The 16533-nt window shown below is 49.7% G+C and overlaps 1 protein-coding gene across 5 annotated transcripts in view; it reads right to left on the bottom strand.

Annotated features, from left to right (window-relative positions):
• WDR5 (WD repeat domain 5) overlaps window positions 1-16533 on the bottom strand; it is a 113676-nt gene that overhangs the window by 4214 nt on the left and 92929 nt on the right. For 4 of the 5 annotated variants that reach the window (XM_029612245.1, XM_029612243.1, XM_029612242.1 and 1 more), the window contains one exon: window positions 9732-9819. The exons of the other annotated variant lie outside the window; for it this stretch is intronic. In XM_029612245.1, coding sequence (XP_029468105.1) covers window positions 9732-9819 — 88 coding nt within the window. The remainder of the gene's footprint in view (window positions 1-9731; window positions 9820-16533) is intronic. 5 annotated transcript variants of the gene reach the window in all.

Here is a 16533-nt window from a genome sequence, read left to right as displayed (position 1 = left end):
ACGAGGCACTACCGCTAGATTTACCAGATCCGCAAACCAGGGCCGCTGGGTCCACCTGGGGGCTATCAACACCACTTCCGTGGGATGCAACTCTATTCGACAAAGTATCCTGCCTATAAGTGGCCAAGGAGGGAACACGTACAGAATAACTCCTGTCGGCCAGGAAAGCACGAGAGCGTCCACGCCTTCCGCTCCCCTCTCCCTGCGACGAGCAAAGAAACGAGGTGCCTTGGCATTCTTGAACGTGGCCATGAGGTCCATTGGGCGCAAATGATTTGAAACACGTCGTCTGCTAGCTCCCATTCTCCCGGGTCTAAATGATTGCGACTGAGAAAGTCTGCTTGGACATTCTCCATTCTGGCAATGTGAGAAGTCGCGATGCAGGATAAGTTCTGCTCCACCCAGGACATCAACAGCCAAGCCTCCAATGCCACCGGCTGACTACTGGTTCCTCCTTGCCGATTGATATAAGCCACCGTGGTCGCATTGTCGGAAAGGACCCTGACCGCCTTTCCCCGAAGGAGCGGAAGAAATGCCTGCACAGCCAATCTCACCGCTCTGGTCTCCAGGCGATTGACAGACCAGTGAGCTTCCTCCTGGGACCACAGACCCTGCACAGACATCCGCAGACAAACCGCTCCCCAACTGGACAAGCTGGCGTCTGTAGTGACCACTGTCCAGGACAAACTACCAGCGGAATGCCCCTTCGTAAGTGGTCCGGCACTAACCACCAGTTCAGGCTGCTCCGTGCCGAATCCGTCAGAGGCAAAGGGAGATGAAATTGTTCGGAAAGTGGGATCCATCGGGAGAGCAATGCTGACTGTAAAGGCCGCATATGAGCAAAAGCCCAAGGAACCAAGGTCATGGATCCTAGAACCTGCAATTAATCCCAGAACGTTGGGATCGACTTGGATAACAAGGCCCGTACCTGTACCTGTAGCTTGCACACCCGTTCCTCCATAAGGGATACCGTCCCTAACCGGGTGTCGAATAAAGCTCCCAAAAATTCCAGCGACTGGGAAGGTACAAGCCAGCTCTTGGATTCGTTGACTACCCAGCCGAGAGACCGCAACAACTGAAGAACTCTGAATCACCTGCTGGCAGAGTAATTTCGATTTTGCACGGATCAGCCAATCGTCCAGGTACGGATGGACGAAGAAGCTTTCCCTGCGCAATTGTGCTGCTACCACCACCATAATCTTGGTGAACGTCCTGGGAGCAGTGGCCAGACCGAAAGGTAGTGCCCGAAACTGATAATGCTGGCCCAATATGGAAAACCGCAAAAACCTCTGGTGATCGGCCCGAATCCCGATGTGTAAATACGTCTCTGTGAGATCGAGGGATGCCAGGAACTCTCCCTGTCGAACCAACGCAATCACGGACTGCAGAGTCTCCATATGGAACCGAGGAATATGAAGGCACTTGTTGATCCGTTTGAGATAGAATATGGGTCGAAATGTTCCCTCTTTTTTTGGTACCATGAAGTAAATGGAATAACGCCCCGGTGAAACTCCGCCGAGGGAACTGGAACAATGGCGCCGAGGTCGAGAAGATGTCGTAGGGTGGTCTTTACTGCCTTGCGTTTTAGGGAAAAACCGCAAGGGGAGACCAGAAAATGCTGGTGGGGCCGGCGTGCAAAATCTAACGTGTAACTGAGTTTTATCACTGTGAGAACCCACTGATCCGACGTGATCTTGGCCCACTCCCTGGTAAAACAGACAATCTGCCCCCCACTACTAGAAACGAGGAATGGGCCGGCCGCACATCATTGTGAGGGCTTGCCGCTAGCCTCCGTCTGACCGGAACCAATGCCTACTGAATCGTTGGCCACAAAAGGATTGAGAATGTGTCTGCTGTCTGTTGGCATTGTGTCAAAAGGAGGAACCTGAGCCCCTGGAAGCCCTAGGTCTCCAAGCTCTGCAAAATCAAGACCCTTAGGCTTTGGACGATCTTCCGGCAGCCGATGCACCTTATTCTCTCCTAATGACTGAACCAGATCCTCCAGTTCTTTTCCAAACAAGAGCTTGCTCTTAAAGGGCAAAGATCCCAGTTGAGATTTGGAGGACACATCTGCCGCCCAGTTGCGAAGCCCCAGCCGACACCATAGACCTGGCCGACGTGCGAAGCAAATCAAGAAAGGCATCCGCACTGTATGCAATCACCGCCTTGAGTTGCTCAGCTTGGAGTACTTCCTCTTGGGAAAGAGACTCATTGGCCAACAATTGTTGGACCCAGCGAAGGCTGGCCACGTAGGGAAAAATTACAGCACATTGTCACGCAAATCCCAAGAGTGGACACCTCAAAGATCTTCTTGAGCTGAACCTCTAGTTTGCGATCCTGTAAATCCTTCAGAGCCGCCCCCCCCCCTCCGGTAACTGGAATGGTCATCTTCTTTGTAACCGTAGCCACCACTGCGTCCACTTTAGGAACCCTTAACAGTTCCAAGGCCTCCTCAGGCAGGGGGTAAAGTTTATCCATAGCCTTTGCCACCTTAAGGCCCAGATCCAGCGTGTCCCACTCCTTGAAGAGTAAATCTGTAGCTGAAAAGTGGAAAGGGAATGCAGACGGTGGACCCCCTCAGGCCTAACACCACTGGGTCCGTAGCCCCCAACCGAGACTCTTCTTGGGGCAGCTGGATACCCAACTCACCAAGGATAGCCGGAATCAGCGGCCCCAGCTCATCTCTTCTAAACAGACGAACAACCTTTGGGTCGTCGCCGTCTGCCCCATGGGCACCATGCAGGCTACCCTGCGGGTTCTCTGCCTCCCCTTCAACCCCCCTCGGGGGCGGGCAAATCCTGATCGTCCTGGTCCTCCAAGTTAGACGAAGTATCTGGATCCACCATCAGAGTCCGGGTGCCAAAGGAACGTGGCCCCCCCGAGGGGTCCTGGCCGGACTTGGCTTGCTTCCGGGACCCTGATAGGGAGTCCAGGCTATGAGGCCTCTTTTTCCCCGCCTTCCGGGCCTTAAAGGCCTTATTCATAAGCAAAATAAATTCCGAGGAAAACGAAGAATCTGAGGACAAGTCATCCTCCTCCCCATCGGGGCCCCCAGCATTATTCGAGCCCGGCTTCACAGATCCGTCCCACTCAGGGACCCTAGGCTGTGGGGACAAATATGAAAGAGAATCAGTCTCCCCTAGTGCCGTCTGTGCCCCGGAGGCCGGCTGTGACAGTGGAGCCAAAATGGCGCCCTCACCTTCTGACACTGACCCCAAGGCACCTAAAATGGCGCCCGTTCCCACGCTTTGCGGGACCGGTCCGGAGGCCAGGGGCTGTAGCTCCCCAAAGGCATCTGTCACCGTCTGGACCCTCAAATAGACCCTGCCCTAGGTCATAGAGGCTCCCTCTCCCCCCGGGAGACAGTTTGCGCGTGCGCAGCCCGGCGTGGCATGCTACTGGTACACAAGAGTCCCTAACTCCTTCAGGAAATAGCTAAACGGCGCACAAAGTGTCCCCCCCCCCCGCGATCGGAGAAGAGGGAGAGTCGAGCCGCCCAGATTAAAAAAAAAAAAAAGTTTCTTTTATTTAAATACCTTATCACAGGCCTCCGGGTCCTGGATCAAGCTGGGGGGGAGTGAGCCAGGCTCCCCAGTATCACCCCCAGCGACCTCCACAAGCTGGCAATAGTGGCTAACCACCCAGTATCTCAGCTGCCTCTGAAACCAGGGAGGACTGGTCCCCTCAGGACCTTACCATTCCCTGGGAGGCTACAACCTGGACCTGCAGGCAACTCTCTGCGGTCCTAATCAAACCTGCTGCTGTCTTTTAAATTTGTTCTCTTACTTCTTTTTAAAACACCTAACTACTCTGTCTCAAACACAAACTAGGCCTGAAATCACAGACTGTAGGTTTTGCACCTTCTCCACCTGCTGGAGACAGAAGAATACTGCCAGACTGTAGGTGGCACCAGCCTATATAAGGCGGAGTTTTGTTTGATAAACTTCTGTCTCCATCTGCTCGAGGGGGGCAAAACCCAGGAGTCTGGACTGATCCGGGTACGTACAGGGAATAGCTATTTCCCTCCGAAGCGCACATTTTTACCCTAAAAAATTAATGCCTGCCCTGCAAACATTAACTCTTGAGGAGCTCAAAAAGTTCACATAAAAACAGAAAAATACTGATTTTCTGTAGTTCTGCTGTTTTAAATATTGTGGAGATATTAAGTCGGAGGAAAAAAAAATTAGCCAGGAGGTAGGTTAGGAAAACTAACGCTTGTAAAACTGAGAATCCGTTTTCCTAACCTGCTGACTGCCACCTCTCCTGGGCACCCGCTGCTGAAGAGGTGCTAGGGGTGCACAATTTCCCCTAGAGTCTCCTTTTTACTACAACAGTCCATTTAAATATCACATTGGGCGCCCCGGATAGGTACACTGGTGTGCGTTAGGACAGCAGGCATTCAAATCATAGTCACCTATTTTCCACGTGCCAATATTGCATTGGCCTGAATGTGATCAATGCTGCAGCCCTTACTGCCGACCATTGCTGGCACACCTGATGCAGTCTGCCATCACCAAACTGGCATCTTTAAGGCCTTATCTAATGGACTTCTTTGTATCTTATTAATCTTTTTAATTCCTTACTAGCCAACATTATACTCTACTTAGCAGAAACTTCTCGTTGTTCCCTCTTCAGTTAAAATTAGACTTGAGCATACTCGACAAACAGCTTTTAGCTATCTTGCACCTGCATTTTGGTAGTGAGAGGAATCTTAATACAAAATGGAGATACTCATGCATCTCTCCTATGTGAGCATACGATTCTTTCAGATCAAAGGTACAGTCTCCCACTTGAATGAAGGGCAGGATGATGTGGTGGGAATTCATTTTGAACTATAGCAGGCTCTTGATCAGACTTTGTGAATTCAGGAGGGGTCTCAATTCCCCTAATTTCTTGGGGGATAAAGAAACAGCAAGAGTAGAACACCTTGCCATAGTCTTTGGGAGGATTCAGTTCTATCACCTGTGGCTGAGAAGCAACTTCACCTTGAAAAAGAACTGGGTCGAGTGAGACAGATGTGGACTGAAGACCGAACCAATGGGGAAGCTCTAGAGTGCAGGAAAAGCACAAACGGTAACCACAATTTTGAGGACTCAATGATATCTAGTGATCTTTTGCCAATCTTCCAGCAATAGGTGAATCCTCTGCACTACTGACAAGATTGAGGTCTGAGGGTCAAATCCAGTTAAAAACTAGGCCCAAGCTTGAGCTGATGTCTCTCATACTAACATCCACGAGCCAAAAGCTGCTGCTGTGGAAACTGGTGGAAGTGGCATCTCTTGTAGAAGGAACGTTCAAAAGCAAAGCATTAGTCCTTGAAGCCACTAGAGGCAGCCTTCCTGAAGTCAGACATGTTAGAGATCCCACACATAACAGTGCTAAAAAGTGCTGTAGAGACAGCAAAGCAACTCAAAATGAGTTAGATTGAAAATAAACTATAAAGTATAAAACAATAGAGAGAGAGGACATTTGTGCAGAAGACTGGACAAAAAAAAGACTGAGGGTTTACCTTTGAATTATGCCACATACTAAGAGAAAGGGCAGACTACGTTCGGAGACCCCGACTGTTCCTAGTTCTGCCCTCTCAGCCATTAATTGATAATTTTCTCAAGACTTTAAATGCAATTACACTGGGAGATGGCTCCAAATTGGATACAGTCCAGGAGCAGGTTCTGTTATCCCAGGAGCAGCATCAGATCTCACTAAGCCCCGGTGCACCCTTGACTCCAGAACCGCCCAATCCCACACTAGACTCGGGTTCAGAGGCACTTAATTCTACCGAAGTGGTGAACTTGATGCCTAATATTGGGGGAGAAAATGGGGAAGGTGTGGATAGAGAAAGAGGAAGTATTGGGGCCATCCCGCTGGTACTAGAAGAGAGTACCAACAGAGAGAGACTTCTGCCCATTGAACCCTCAACTTCAACAACAAATGGCGCTAAAGGGGGGATAGTATCCTCAGTATTGAGGACTGAAGACTACCCAAAATCCGGGAGGGAAATTGTTAAGAATGAGAGCTCTGAAGTAAAAGACACATAAAATTAATTCAGAAAATATATGGAGTGTATTGATGGATTGAAAGTTTCTATAAATAATGTAGAAACAAAAATGTCTGAAATGCAGGAACAAGGTAAAACAATAGATGAAAGGTTAAGCAACATTCTGAGAAAATTGAGAATTTGGAAAGGCAATTATCTCAAATACAAGAGGTTCAAATATGACTCATAAAAGGGGATACAGCAAATTCTAGAAAAATTGAATTGAGAATAACATGAGATATAATAATATTAGAATTTTGAATTTAAACTTAGATCACTGTATAACTGTTAAACTTATATCACATATGGAACAATTTAGAAGATTTTTAGAAGAAAATTTATTACTTTCCCCGCAAAAAATGCCTTCAATAGAAAAAATCTTCTACATTGTAACCAAAAGGAAGGGAAATGTTAATGATCAAAATCAATCTCAACAGTTAGGTAATCTTACAAATTTCTTAGAAGAGTCAATGGAAGAACAGATTGAGTCGAGAGGAACCTTGTGTAAGATTTCAAAAAATGGAAGATAAGTTTCAAAATATTATCCCTATTTGAGAAATCAAGAAAAGCCTTATCTCACTGAAAAAATGTGGATGTATCCAGACATCACTAGAAACACCCAGTTAAGGAAACATTTTTTACAGATGGCCCCAGAAATAAAACATTTAGGGGCCCATATGAGAGTCTACTTTCCGTGTAAATGTGTAGTAAAGTATTTAAATGAGAGGTTTGTGTTTCTTGAACCCTCAGAGCTTAGAAAATTTTTGGATTCAAGACTTGTAAAATAAAGTATCCCGGATTGGTCATGGGTATATAGTATGAAGCATTTAAGCCACCTATTTAAATGCAATTGTTTCTTCATTTTTGCTCCAGTTTTTGGAAATATCTAAGATCTTCAGATTCTTTATAAATAGGCATATGTACAAGAATTGTTCTTTTCCGCTATTTTGGATTATTTAAAGTGAAAACTTGTTATATAAGCCATATCATTGACATGTATAATTACTGTCTATAATATGTAAAATTGCAATAAAAATAAAAGACTGAGGGGCTCACAAGGCAGCATGCATATGTAAACTCCTGTGCATATTTAGTAGAGCAAAAGCTCTGAGCTAGGAAAGAAGGGTCTGAATGGTGCACTCAAAAAAAAAATATCACAATGTATGGTTAAACTGGTATCTGTTTCAAACGTATATTATTAAGCCATCACCTTCAGAGTGCAAAATGCAAAATATTTTTGTGTAGGACCCTTACTCAGAGTCAGTAGAATGTGACAGACTCTTATGGTATCGGGTCACTTTACTTTATTTGTATCATCTTTTTTATCGTTATGAATAAAATTCACATATTACTAATGCATCTCTTATTTTAGGGCTGTAATAGCAGTCACAGTCACAAATGATTTAAGAGATGATACTCATCGCAACTGGCGTCTCAAACTCAGTCCCGACACGATCGCGTTTCGGACCACAAAAGGTCCTGCGCCTCAGGGGAATCACTCCTTCGAAACTGTTTCTCTATGACGTCCAGCAAAAATCCATCAAATTATTGATCAATGGCTCTTCTTAAGTCCATAACTATTTTCGCGGTCTGCATTTAGACTCGCCGTACTTGAAAAACATGGCGACAAACCGGAACTCTTTAAACCCTTGGAACCGGAAATTTCATTGCCCGGACGACCTGGTTGGAAACCTGGTACATTGTTGTAATTTCCGGTTCCAAGGGTTTAAAGAGTTCCGGTTTGTCGCCATGTTTTTCAAGTACGGCGAATCTAAATGCAGACCGCGACACTGAAGCATCCACCTTCAGAACCTAGAGAAGTTCTAGGAAGTCTTCCGGGAGCGGTTAAAGCTTGCTCATCGCCCTGCCTATCCTAAGACTCGCCTCTGGAGCCTCCCACTCATGGGAGAGCAATTCCAGGATCATAGGATGAGAAGGAAGAGTTTTGGCTGGTGGGCGAAGGCCTGCCAGGACGGGGTCCCCCCTCTTTTCTGCCCTCTGAGGACCCGGGGTCTCTGAAGAGGGGTCAATATCCAATTCGGCCAGGACATGTAGAATAAGAGGGTCCAATTCATCCCTCTGAAACAGCCGCAGGACTCGGGAGATTATCTCCCTCCATTTGTGTATACAGCACCAGATCTGGGTCAGCGGCAGGGTCCTGAGGAGGGGCCGAGTCCGGGGCGACTGAATGGGATACCACCCGAACTCGGGAAGGCCCTTGAGAGCCTCCTGGCCCTGGGGAAGTACTGCTCCTGTAGACCCCTGAGTAACCCCTGAGGCATCTAGGGTATCTCCCAAACTAAGCACCTTGGGTGGTGGAGGGGCGAACGCTGGATCCTACTGCTGGCTCAGTCTAGCCAGATAAGCGTTATGCATTAAGATAATAAACTCTGCTGAAAACGGCTCAGGTGGAGGACCAGAGGGAGGCACGGAAAGAAGAGCCAAAGAGGGATCCCCCGAAGGTGGCTCAGCATCTGGGAGATGGGCCGGAGTAAGAACCAGCAGGGAGGGAGAACAGCAGAGGTCTGCAGTACCATCCAACCCTGAAGACAAAATGGCCGTCGTTCCCGTGTTGCTCGGGAATGGGGCCGACCTCCCTAAAGGCAGGCGCACTTGGCTGCGCGAAACAGAGCGTGCCCCTGGTCTCGAGGGCCCTTTCCCGCCGGGGAGGCACCTCACACAGAGCCCTTCCCGGGAGAGCCGCGAACCGGGCTCTCCACAGGCGTTACATCGCGTCGGCATGGGTGGGTGGGGGGAAGACTGTTGGTAAGTCCCAAAAAAGTAAAAATCACCCCCGAAGGCTGCCAGTAGCTGTCCAAAAGCGAACTGAAAGCTTTGTGTTTAGGAAGGCACCGACCCAGTCAAGAAATTTTAAATTCATTTTATTTTATTTATTTATTTGTCTAAGACAGAGGAATGCCGCTTCTCTGTCGGTGCTGCCCCGAGGAAATCGGCTTCTCGGGTTAGGGGGTCGTGCAATCAGGGGAGAGGTTGGACCACCAACGTGCACCCCTAATTAGGCAGCAAACAAAGAAAAAACCTGTAAAAAACATACAGAAAAAACTTACCCCAAACGTAATAAGAAAGAAAAACTGGTAGGCTAAACAGCACTAACAGATCAATCTGCAAGCTGCAGTTGTAGTAAGTATTGAGGAGAAAATTAAGGGAAAACAACTTTCCTCAGTAAAAATATTTCTTTTTTAAGTCTGATCCATCCAAAAGGAGAAGAAAGTAATAATGAAAAGTCAAACTATTCTCTCAAACTAGAAAGGGGAACCTCAAGTGCAACCCTCATCTGCTGGAGTCAGAGAAAATACTGAAGGGACACAGAGGGCGCACCAGCTTATGAGAGGGTGCCCTTTCAGTTTTTGCTCTGACTCCATCTGCTGGAAGGGGGACATAACCCACGGTCTGGACTGATCCGGGTATGTACAGGGAACCATGATTGCAGGGTTCCAAAAGGAATCCTGGTGCTTGGCCCCCATCTGAAGGCTGGCACTGCAATGACTAGGTTAAGTGAGATGGGAGAGAATATAAAAAACCAGGAGGAAACCTTTTGGTAGGTGCGATTGAAGGTTCATAGTGCCAGATCCCAATTTTGATTGAACTGGAAAGCCAAAAGGAGATGGTAGAAACTACCAGACCCAAGGAAAAACACCACTACAAACAAATAATTCTTCTCTAATCACCTCACCTGTATGCCCCTGTAACTTCTGTACAATTTCTTTAGTCTGAAGGTTCCAGATATATACCAAGTTGTCTTCTGAACCAGACACGATCCACTATTTGGGAAGGAAGAGAAGTTAGATGCATCTATCTATATCACTGATGTCAAAAAACAAAAAAGGTACACATTTACAGTGCAGAGAAGCCAGCATGAATGTGTCCTGCGTATGTGAGTAGGAGAGAGGATACATACATGAGTTTTTCCAAAACAAATATTTTACAAGAATACTGTGCCATACATTTACATACAATTTGTAATTATACCCATTTCTATCTTTAGGGATTATAGTAACACTGGGGGTCAATATTCAAAGCATTTCAGAGTTATCCAGTTAAATGGAAAGCTTTATATACTGAGGACCTTTATTTGGCTCAATTTAAGCCAGAAAAGTCATTATGCAGCTAAAATCTAAGATAAAAAAATTTAAAAAAAGGCGTTCTGGGGATAGACTAAGTTATCTGGATAACTTAGCTGGATAAAACTGAAAATCAGCTAAGTTAGCATGATAATTTTAGACATGCCTCAGAGCAGACCTAAAGTTATAGGAAAATTAGTTCTTACCTGTTAATTTTCGTTCCTGTAGTACCACGGATCAGTCCAGACCGTGGGTTAAGCCTCCTTCCAGCAGATGGAGACAGACTAAAACTGAAAGGGTATCCTATATCAGGACAGAGCCTACCCTGCAGCCCTTATAACTATTGTCAAAGCAGAAAAAACAAGATAAAGAACAAGATCAAGCAAGTAACCACAAAAAACTCAATGGAGTAACTCTATAACCTTGTAAGGAACTCTGTAGAAAGAAACGCTCTTGCATGTACTTGGTCATCAAAAACCAATGCTTCCGGTGTTCAGAAGAGAATAAAACAGTACTGGCATCCTAATACCTGTAGGAAAAGCTTTGAGTGGATGATATGAAAGAGCAACAGGGAAGGGCGTCTGGACTGATCCGTGGTACTACAGGAATGAAAATTAACAGGTAAGAACTAATTTTCCTTTCCCTGTACATACCCAGATCAGTCCAGACCGTGGGATGTACCAAAGCTTCCCTAAACCGGGTGGGACCAAGACAGTCCCGCTCGAAGCACTTGCCGACCAAAAGAACCAAAAACCAGTGCTTGCACATCCAGGCGGTAGTGTCGAGCAAAACCACCGAGCAATAGTAGTCTTAGAAGCCGGTTTTCCCCGATTGGGACCACTCCAGAGGACAAAAAGATGATCCGAGACCTGAAAGTCATTGGTAACCCGGAGATACCGGAGTACAACACGTTTGACATCAAGCCTGCGAAGATCGCCCCCAGCGGTACCCGCAGTCTCCTCTGGAGAGAATGCTGGAAGCTCCACTGACTGGTTGACATGGAAAGCGGAAACTACCTTCGGCAAGAAAGAAGGCACCATCTTGAGAGACTCCTGAATCGGAAAAACACAGAAAAGATTCCCGATGGGATAACGCTTGGATCTCAGACCCGCCAAGCGGAAGAGATAGAAACGAGAAAAACCGCCTTGAGTGTGAGATCCTTTACCGTAGCCCGACGGAGGGGTTCGAACGGAGCCACACAGAGAGCCCAGAGGACGAGATTAAGACTCCACAACGGACAAGTAGAGCGAGCGTGCAGTCGCAGGTGCTTGATGCCCTTCAAGAACCGAATCACATCCGAGTGGCCCGCTAAGGGATGACCATCGACCCTTCCGAGGAGAGAGCCGAGAGCGGAGACTTGCACGCGCAGGGAACTGAAGGAGAGACCCTTCTGTAGGAAGGAAAGAACCAACGAAACCGGAGCGGAGCGTGCCAAGATCCCTGACTCCGCACAAAAGGTCTCAAAGACTTTCCAAACGCGCACGCAAGCTAGAGAAGTCTACTGCTTCCGAGCCCGCAGTAAAGTGGAGATAACCTCCTCCTTATAGCCCTTACGCCATTCAAAAGCCAGGCCCGCTAGACAAAAGCGATCGGCCTGGTCAAAAAATACGAACCCCTGCCGAAGCAGACGAGGAAGATGGCCGAGCCGGAGAGGTCCTTCCGTTGCCAGGTTGACGAGATCCGCGAACCATGGTCTGCGAGGTCATTCGAGTGCTACCAGAACCACTGGCCCCCGGTGGAGTTCTATTCTTCGGAGAACTTTGCCCACCAGAGGCCACGGAGGGAACATGTAGAGAAGGATGTCTGCAGGCCAGGGGAGAGCCAGAGCATCCACTCCCTCCAAGCCGTGCTCTCTCCAGCGGCTGAAGAACCTGTTGGCCTTGGCATTGCGCAAGGTCGTCATGAGGTCCAGGTGAGGGGGACCCCACCTGTCGATCAGGTCCATGGCTTCTTCCGAAAGTTCCCACTCTCCCGGACCGAGAGACTGGCGACTGAGGAAATTGGCCTGTACATTCTCCTTGCCCGCTATATGGATTGCCTTGTGGCCTCCCAGATGCCGTTCCGCCCAGTCGAAGAGTCGGCTGGCTTCTAGAGCCACCAAGCAACTGCGAGTGCCCCCCTGACGGTTGGTATAAGCCACAGTAGTGGAGTTGTTGGAGAGAACCCTCACCACCTTGCCGCCGATCAGGGGCAGAAACTCCTGTAGAGCCAAACGCACCGCCCAGGCCTCCAGCCGATTGATGTGCCAACGAAACTGAACCGGATACCAGATCCCCTGCGTCGTCTGGGACTGGCAGACTGCACCCCAGCCGGAGAGACTGGCATCCGTGGTTACTACCGTCCACTGTGGAGTCTGAAGAGGCATTCCCCGGAGAAGATAAGGAAGTGAAAGCCACCACTGCAACGCGGCGATGGTCGAGGCCGAAAGCGGGAGAACTGTGTGAAACTGTTCTGACACCGGCTGCCAACGGGATAGCAAAGCTGTCTGTAATGGTCGCATATGCGCAAATGCCCAGGGGACGAGGTCGATGGTGGAGGTCATCGAGCCCAGGACCTGGAGGTAATCCCACGCCGTCGGGAGAGGAAGCAAGAGAAGGTTCCGTACCTAGTCGATAAGTTTGAGAGCCCGAGCACGAGGTAGGGACACCTTGCCGCTCAGAGTATCGAAGCGGGCCCCCAAAAATTCCAACACCTGGGAAGGCCGAAGATTGCTTTTGGGAAAATTTATTATCCACCTAAGGGAGGCGAAGAGAGCTAGAACTCGATCTACCGCCTGCAGCGACTCTCCGACTTGGCCCGCATGAGCCCGTCATCCAGATAGGGGTGGACCAGGACTCCTTCTCGGCGGGGGGCAGCCGCCACCACCACGACTTTGGTGAAGGTGCATGGTGCGGTGGCCAGGCCGAAGGGCAGCGCCCGAAACTGAAAATCCCGGTTGAGGATGTGGAAGCGAAGATACTTCTGGTGAGTGTGGCAAATCGGAACATGGAAGTAGGCCTCTGTCAGATCGAGAGAGGCAAGGAACTCTCTGGGATGAACCACCGCGATGACCGCTCTCAAGGTCTCCATGCGAAAATGTGGGATCTTGAGGGCCTGGTTGACCCTCTTGAGGTCCAAGATTGGCCGAAAGGCACCATCCTTCTTGGGTACCACGAAGTAAATAGAATACTGGCCGGCGCAGAGTTCCTCCTCCGGAACTGGGACAACGGCGCCCAGACTCAGAAGCCTGGTGAGGGTTTGGTCCACCGCCTCCCGCTTGAGATGGCCGCAAGGGGAGACTACAAAGAGGTCCGGTAGGTCTCGAGCAAATTCTAAGGCATAACCGTCTTAGACAATCTCGAGAACCCACTGGTCTGACATGATTTTGATCCACTCCTCGAAAAACAGGGAGAGACGACCACCCAGAAGGGGGACCGAGGAATGGGTCAACCGAACTTCATTGTGGGGCTGGCTTTGGGGTGGCGCGCTGGGACGCTCCCTCGCAGAAGGGCCGGCGCCCACGAAAAGGCTGAGACCAAGATTGAGACCAGGCAGAATAACCTCTAGAGGAGCCACCGCTCCCGCAAGGCAAATCTCTCTGTTGACCCCGGAAGCGAGGACGGGAGAGCGCAAACGACAGATTGTTTCGGACGGTCCTCTGGTAGCTTATGAACCTTATTTTCCCCCAAGGAATTAATAAACTGCTCAAGGTCCTCTCCAAAGAGCAACTTACCCTTGAAAGGCAATGTGCCCAACCTCGCCTTGGAGGATGGGTCCGCGGACCAATTGCGCAGCCAGAGAAGCCTTCTAGCAGAAACTGCTGAGACCATAGCTTTCGCCTGGGCGCGGAGGAGATCATACAGCGCATCTGCCCCATACGCGATGATGCCTTCCAAACGTTCAGCCTGCTCCGCCTCTGCAGACAGGAGGTCCTGGGTGCCGAACAATTGTTGAACCCACCTAAGACCTGCCCGCTGCATTAGACTGCTGCAGATAGTCACCCGAACTCCCAAGGCCAGAACCTCAAAAATACGCTTTAGATGAGCTTCGAGCTTACGATCTTGTACGTCCTTCAGGGCAATCGCCCTCACCACTGGGATAGTGGTGTGTTTGGTGACCGCAGAGTCGGAAGAATCTACGATGGGAATCCTCAGCATTTCCAAGCAGTCCTCCGGGAGGAGGTAGAGCTTGTCCATAGCCCTCCCAACATGGAGCCCCGCTTCGGGAGCTTCCCATTCCCATAGGAGCAGCAACTTATGCATAGGGTGGAAGGGAAAGGCACACGCTGGAGCCCTGAGTCCCGCCAGGACCGGGTCCATATCCTTGGGCAGTGAAGCCGTCAGGGTATCTGCAGGGGGTCCCTCCATCCCTAACTCCTGGAAGACAAAGGGGATGAGGTGTTCCAACTCCTCCCTCTGCAACATGCGGAGGACCCGGGGGTCATTCCCCTGCAGGGGGGGAGCACCCCCGTCAAATCTGCGGCGGGATCCGGAGTGACCAGAGGCAGAGGAGGATCAGGGTTGGGAGGGACCTCCGGGACCACCTGCACCCGGACCCTGTGGCTCCGGAGTCAGAGGAGCAGGCAGTGGGGCTGGCCGCGGGAGTTTTGCCGGCAGGGGACCTGGGGGTCCTCCTCCTCCTGCAAGCTGGCCAAGTAAGATTTGTGCAGAAGAAGCACAAACTCCGAAGAAAAATGGGCCCGAGCCTTGCTGGAGGGGGGTCTGGGAACTCATCCTGGGGCAGCACGGGAAACTCCGAAAAATTTGGGTCCTCAGCACCAGGCGGTTCCGAATCGGGAGCAGCCGAAAAACCCAAGATGGCCGCCGTTCCCGTGGTTTGCCGACCCGGGAACCGCCAAGCCACGCGGTGAGGGACGCGACCCCGGGCTGAATTTTCAAGCGCTGCCGAGGAGGGCCCCTCCTCACCTGGCAGACACAGAGCAGAGCCCCCCGCGCGTCAAGGGCTCACCACAAGCAGTGCAGGCATGTGAATGCGGCATCCTCACTGAAGAGCCGCAATCTATAATTGGAAACAGCTGAGAAGAAAAAAATTAGCTGCCGGCAGGAGCGGAGGCAGAGGAATGAACACTGCACGCTCCTCTGCACTAGAGACTCTGGCTGCCAGCTTGTGGATTTACTTACTTCTTGTCCCTTTTACAATTATTTTATTTAATTAATTAATTTATTTGTTTTTAACTGAGGGGAAGGGCAAACCTTCCCACAGTGCAGGGAGCGCTGAGCCCCCGAGGCAGCCAGAGAAGGGGGGGGGGGAATGAGGGACTGGAACACCAGTTTCACCCCCCACACCAAGGAAGCAAAACAGGGCTTAGGCTATGTCCGACACAAGGGGCCAAGCCCCCCTAAGCCCCGCAAGAGCCAGGATTCAGGAGCGTCTCCTGTGAAAGAAGAGACAGGCAGAGTCAGTCAAACAAAATCAACTTTTTTTTTTTTTTTTTAACTACTTGCTTGATCCTTAGAGAGAAAGAAATCAGGAAAAACAAAGGCCGACTAGCCGAGATCAGGGAACCGCAGGGTGAGCTGATCCATCTGCTGGAGACAGACAAATACTAAAGGGCTGCAGGGTAGGCTCTGTCCTGATATAGGATACCCTTTCAGTTTTAGTCTGTCTCCATCTGCTGGACAGGAGGCTCAACCCACGGTCTGGACTGATCCGGGTACGTACAGGAACCAGCCTTGTGTGGCCAGATAACCAAATATCTTTGGCTAAGTGGCAAGTTAAGTGGCACAGTTTAAAAAAATAAAAGGCCGGCTGCCTGCTTTCCTGGAAGGGTCGCTGTGTGCGGGGCCCATTACTTTTCTTTGGAGAACTTTACCTTGTGCCCGTGAGCTGCAGAGAAGCCGGAACACCGCGAGTGCTTCCTACATCCGGGACCTGTCAGGTGACGTCGGTGGGAGGAGCCGGGTAGGCACAAAAAACTGCCCACGCCGGCGCGACGCCACCGGCGCGACGGTTAAGCCGCGCGTGGTAAAGGGGCGCGCGGCTTGTCCCGGCTTAGCCCGGCGCAGAACGGCCTGAACGGGAAACAGATAAGCAGCCCTAGAGACCAGCAAAGCTAAGTAAACTGTTATATTGCCTTTTTGGATCACTCTCTGAGTTATCTTAGCTATGCCTCACACTAAGAGGAAAGCTAAGATACGAATGGTTTCTTCTACATCATCTCCGATAAAAACTGTACAACCCAGAATAGCAGAGTGTTTCAAAAGAATATCCACAGAAAACCCAGTGGGGGCCGCTAATGATTTATCCGTGGAGCAGGAAGAAAATAATTTGGCTATAGAAACATCACTAACCCCTGGGGCCCCAGAGAAAACACAACCACCTACAGCAATGATAGCTGGAACCTCGCTTGTGGGAGATCTTGCCATTAGTATGGGGAGGGTTTCGAACAATACTAAACCTTTATGTTCGGATAGT

This window comes from Rhinatrema bivittatum, chromosome 8, assembly GCF_901001135.1.
Source record: "Rhinatrema bivittatum chromosome 8, aRhiBiv1.1, whole genome shotgun sequence".
Taxonomy (NCBI): domain Eukaryota; kingdom Metazoa; phylum Chordata; class Amphibia; order Gymnophiona; family Rhinatrematidae; genus Rhinatrema; species Rhinatrema bivittatum.
The sequence above is the reverse complement of the archived record's forward strand: the minus strand, read 5'-3'. Positions and strand labels throughout refer to the sequence as shown.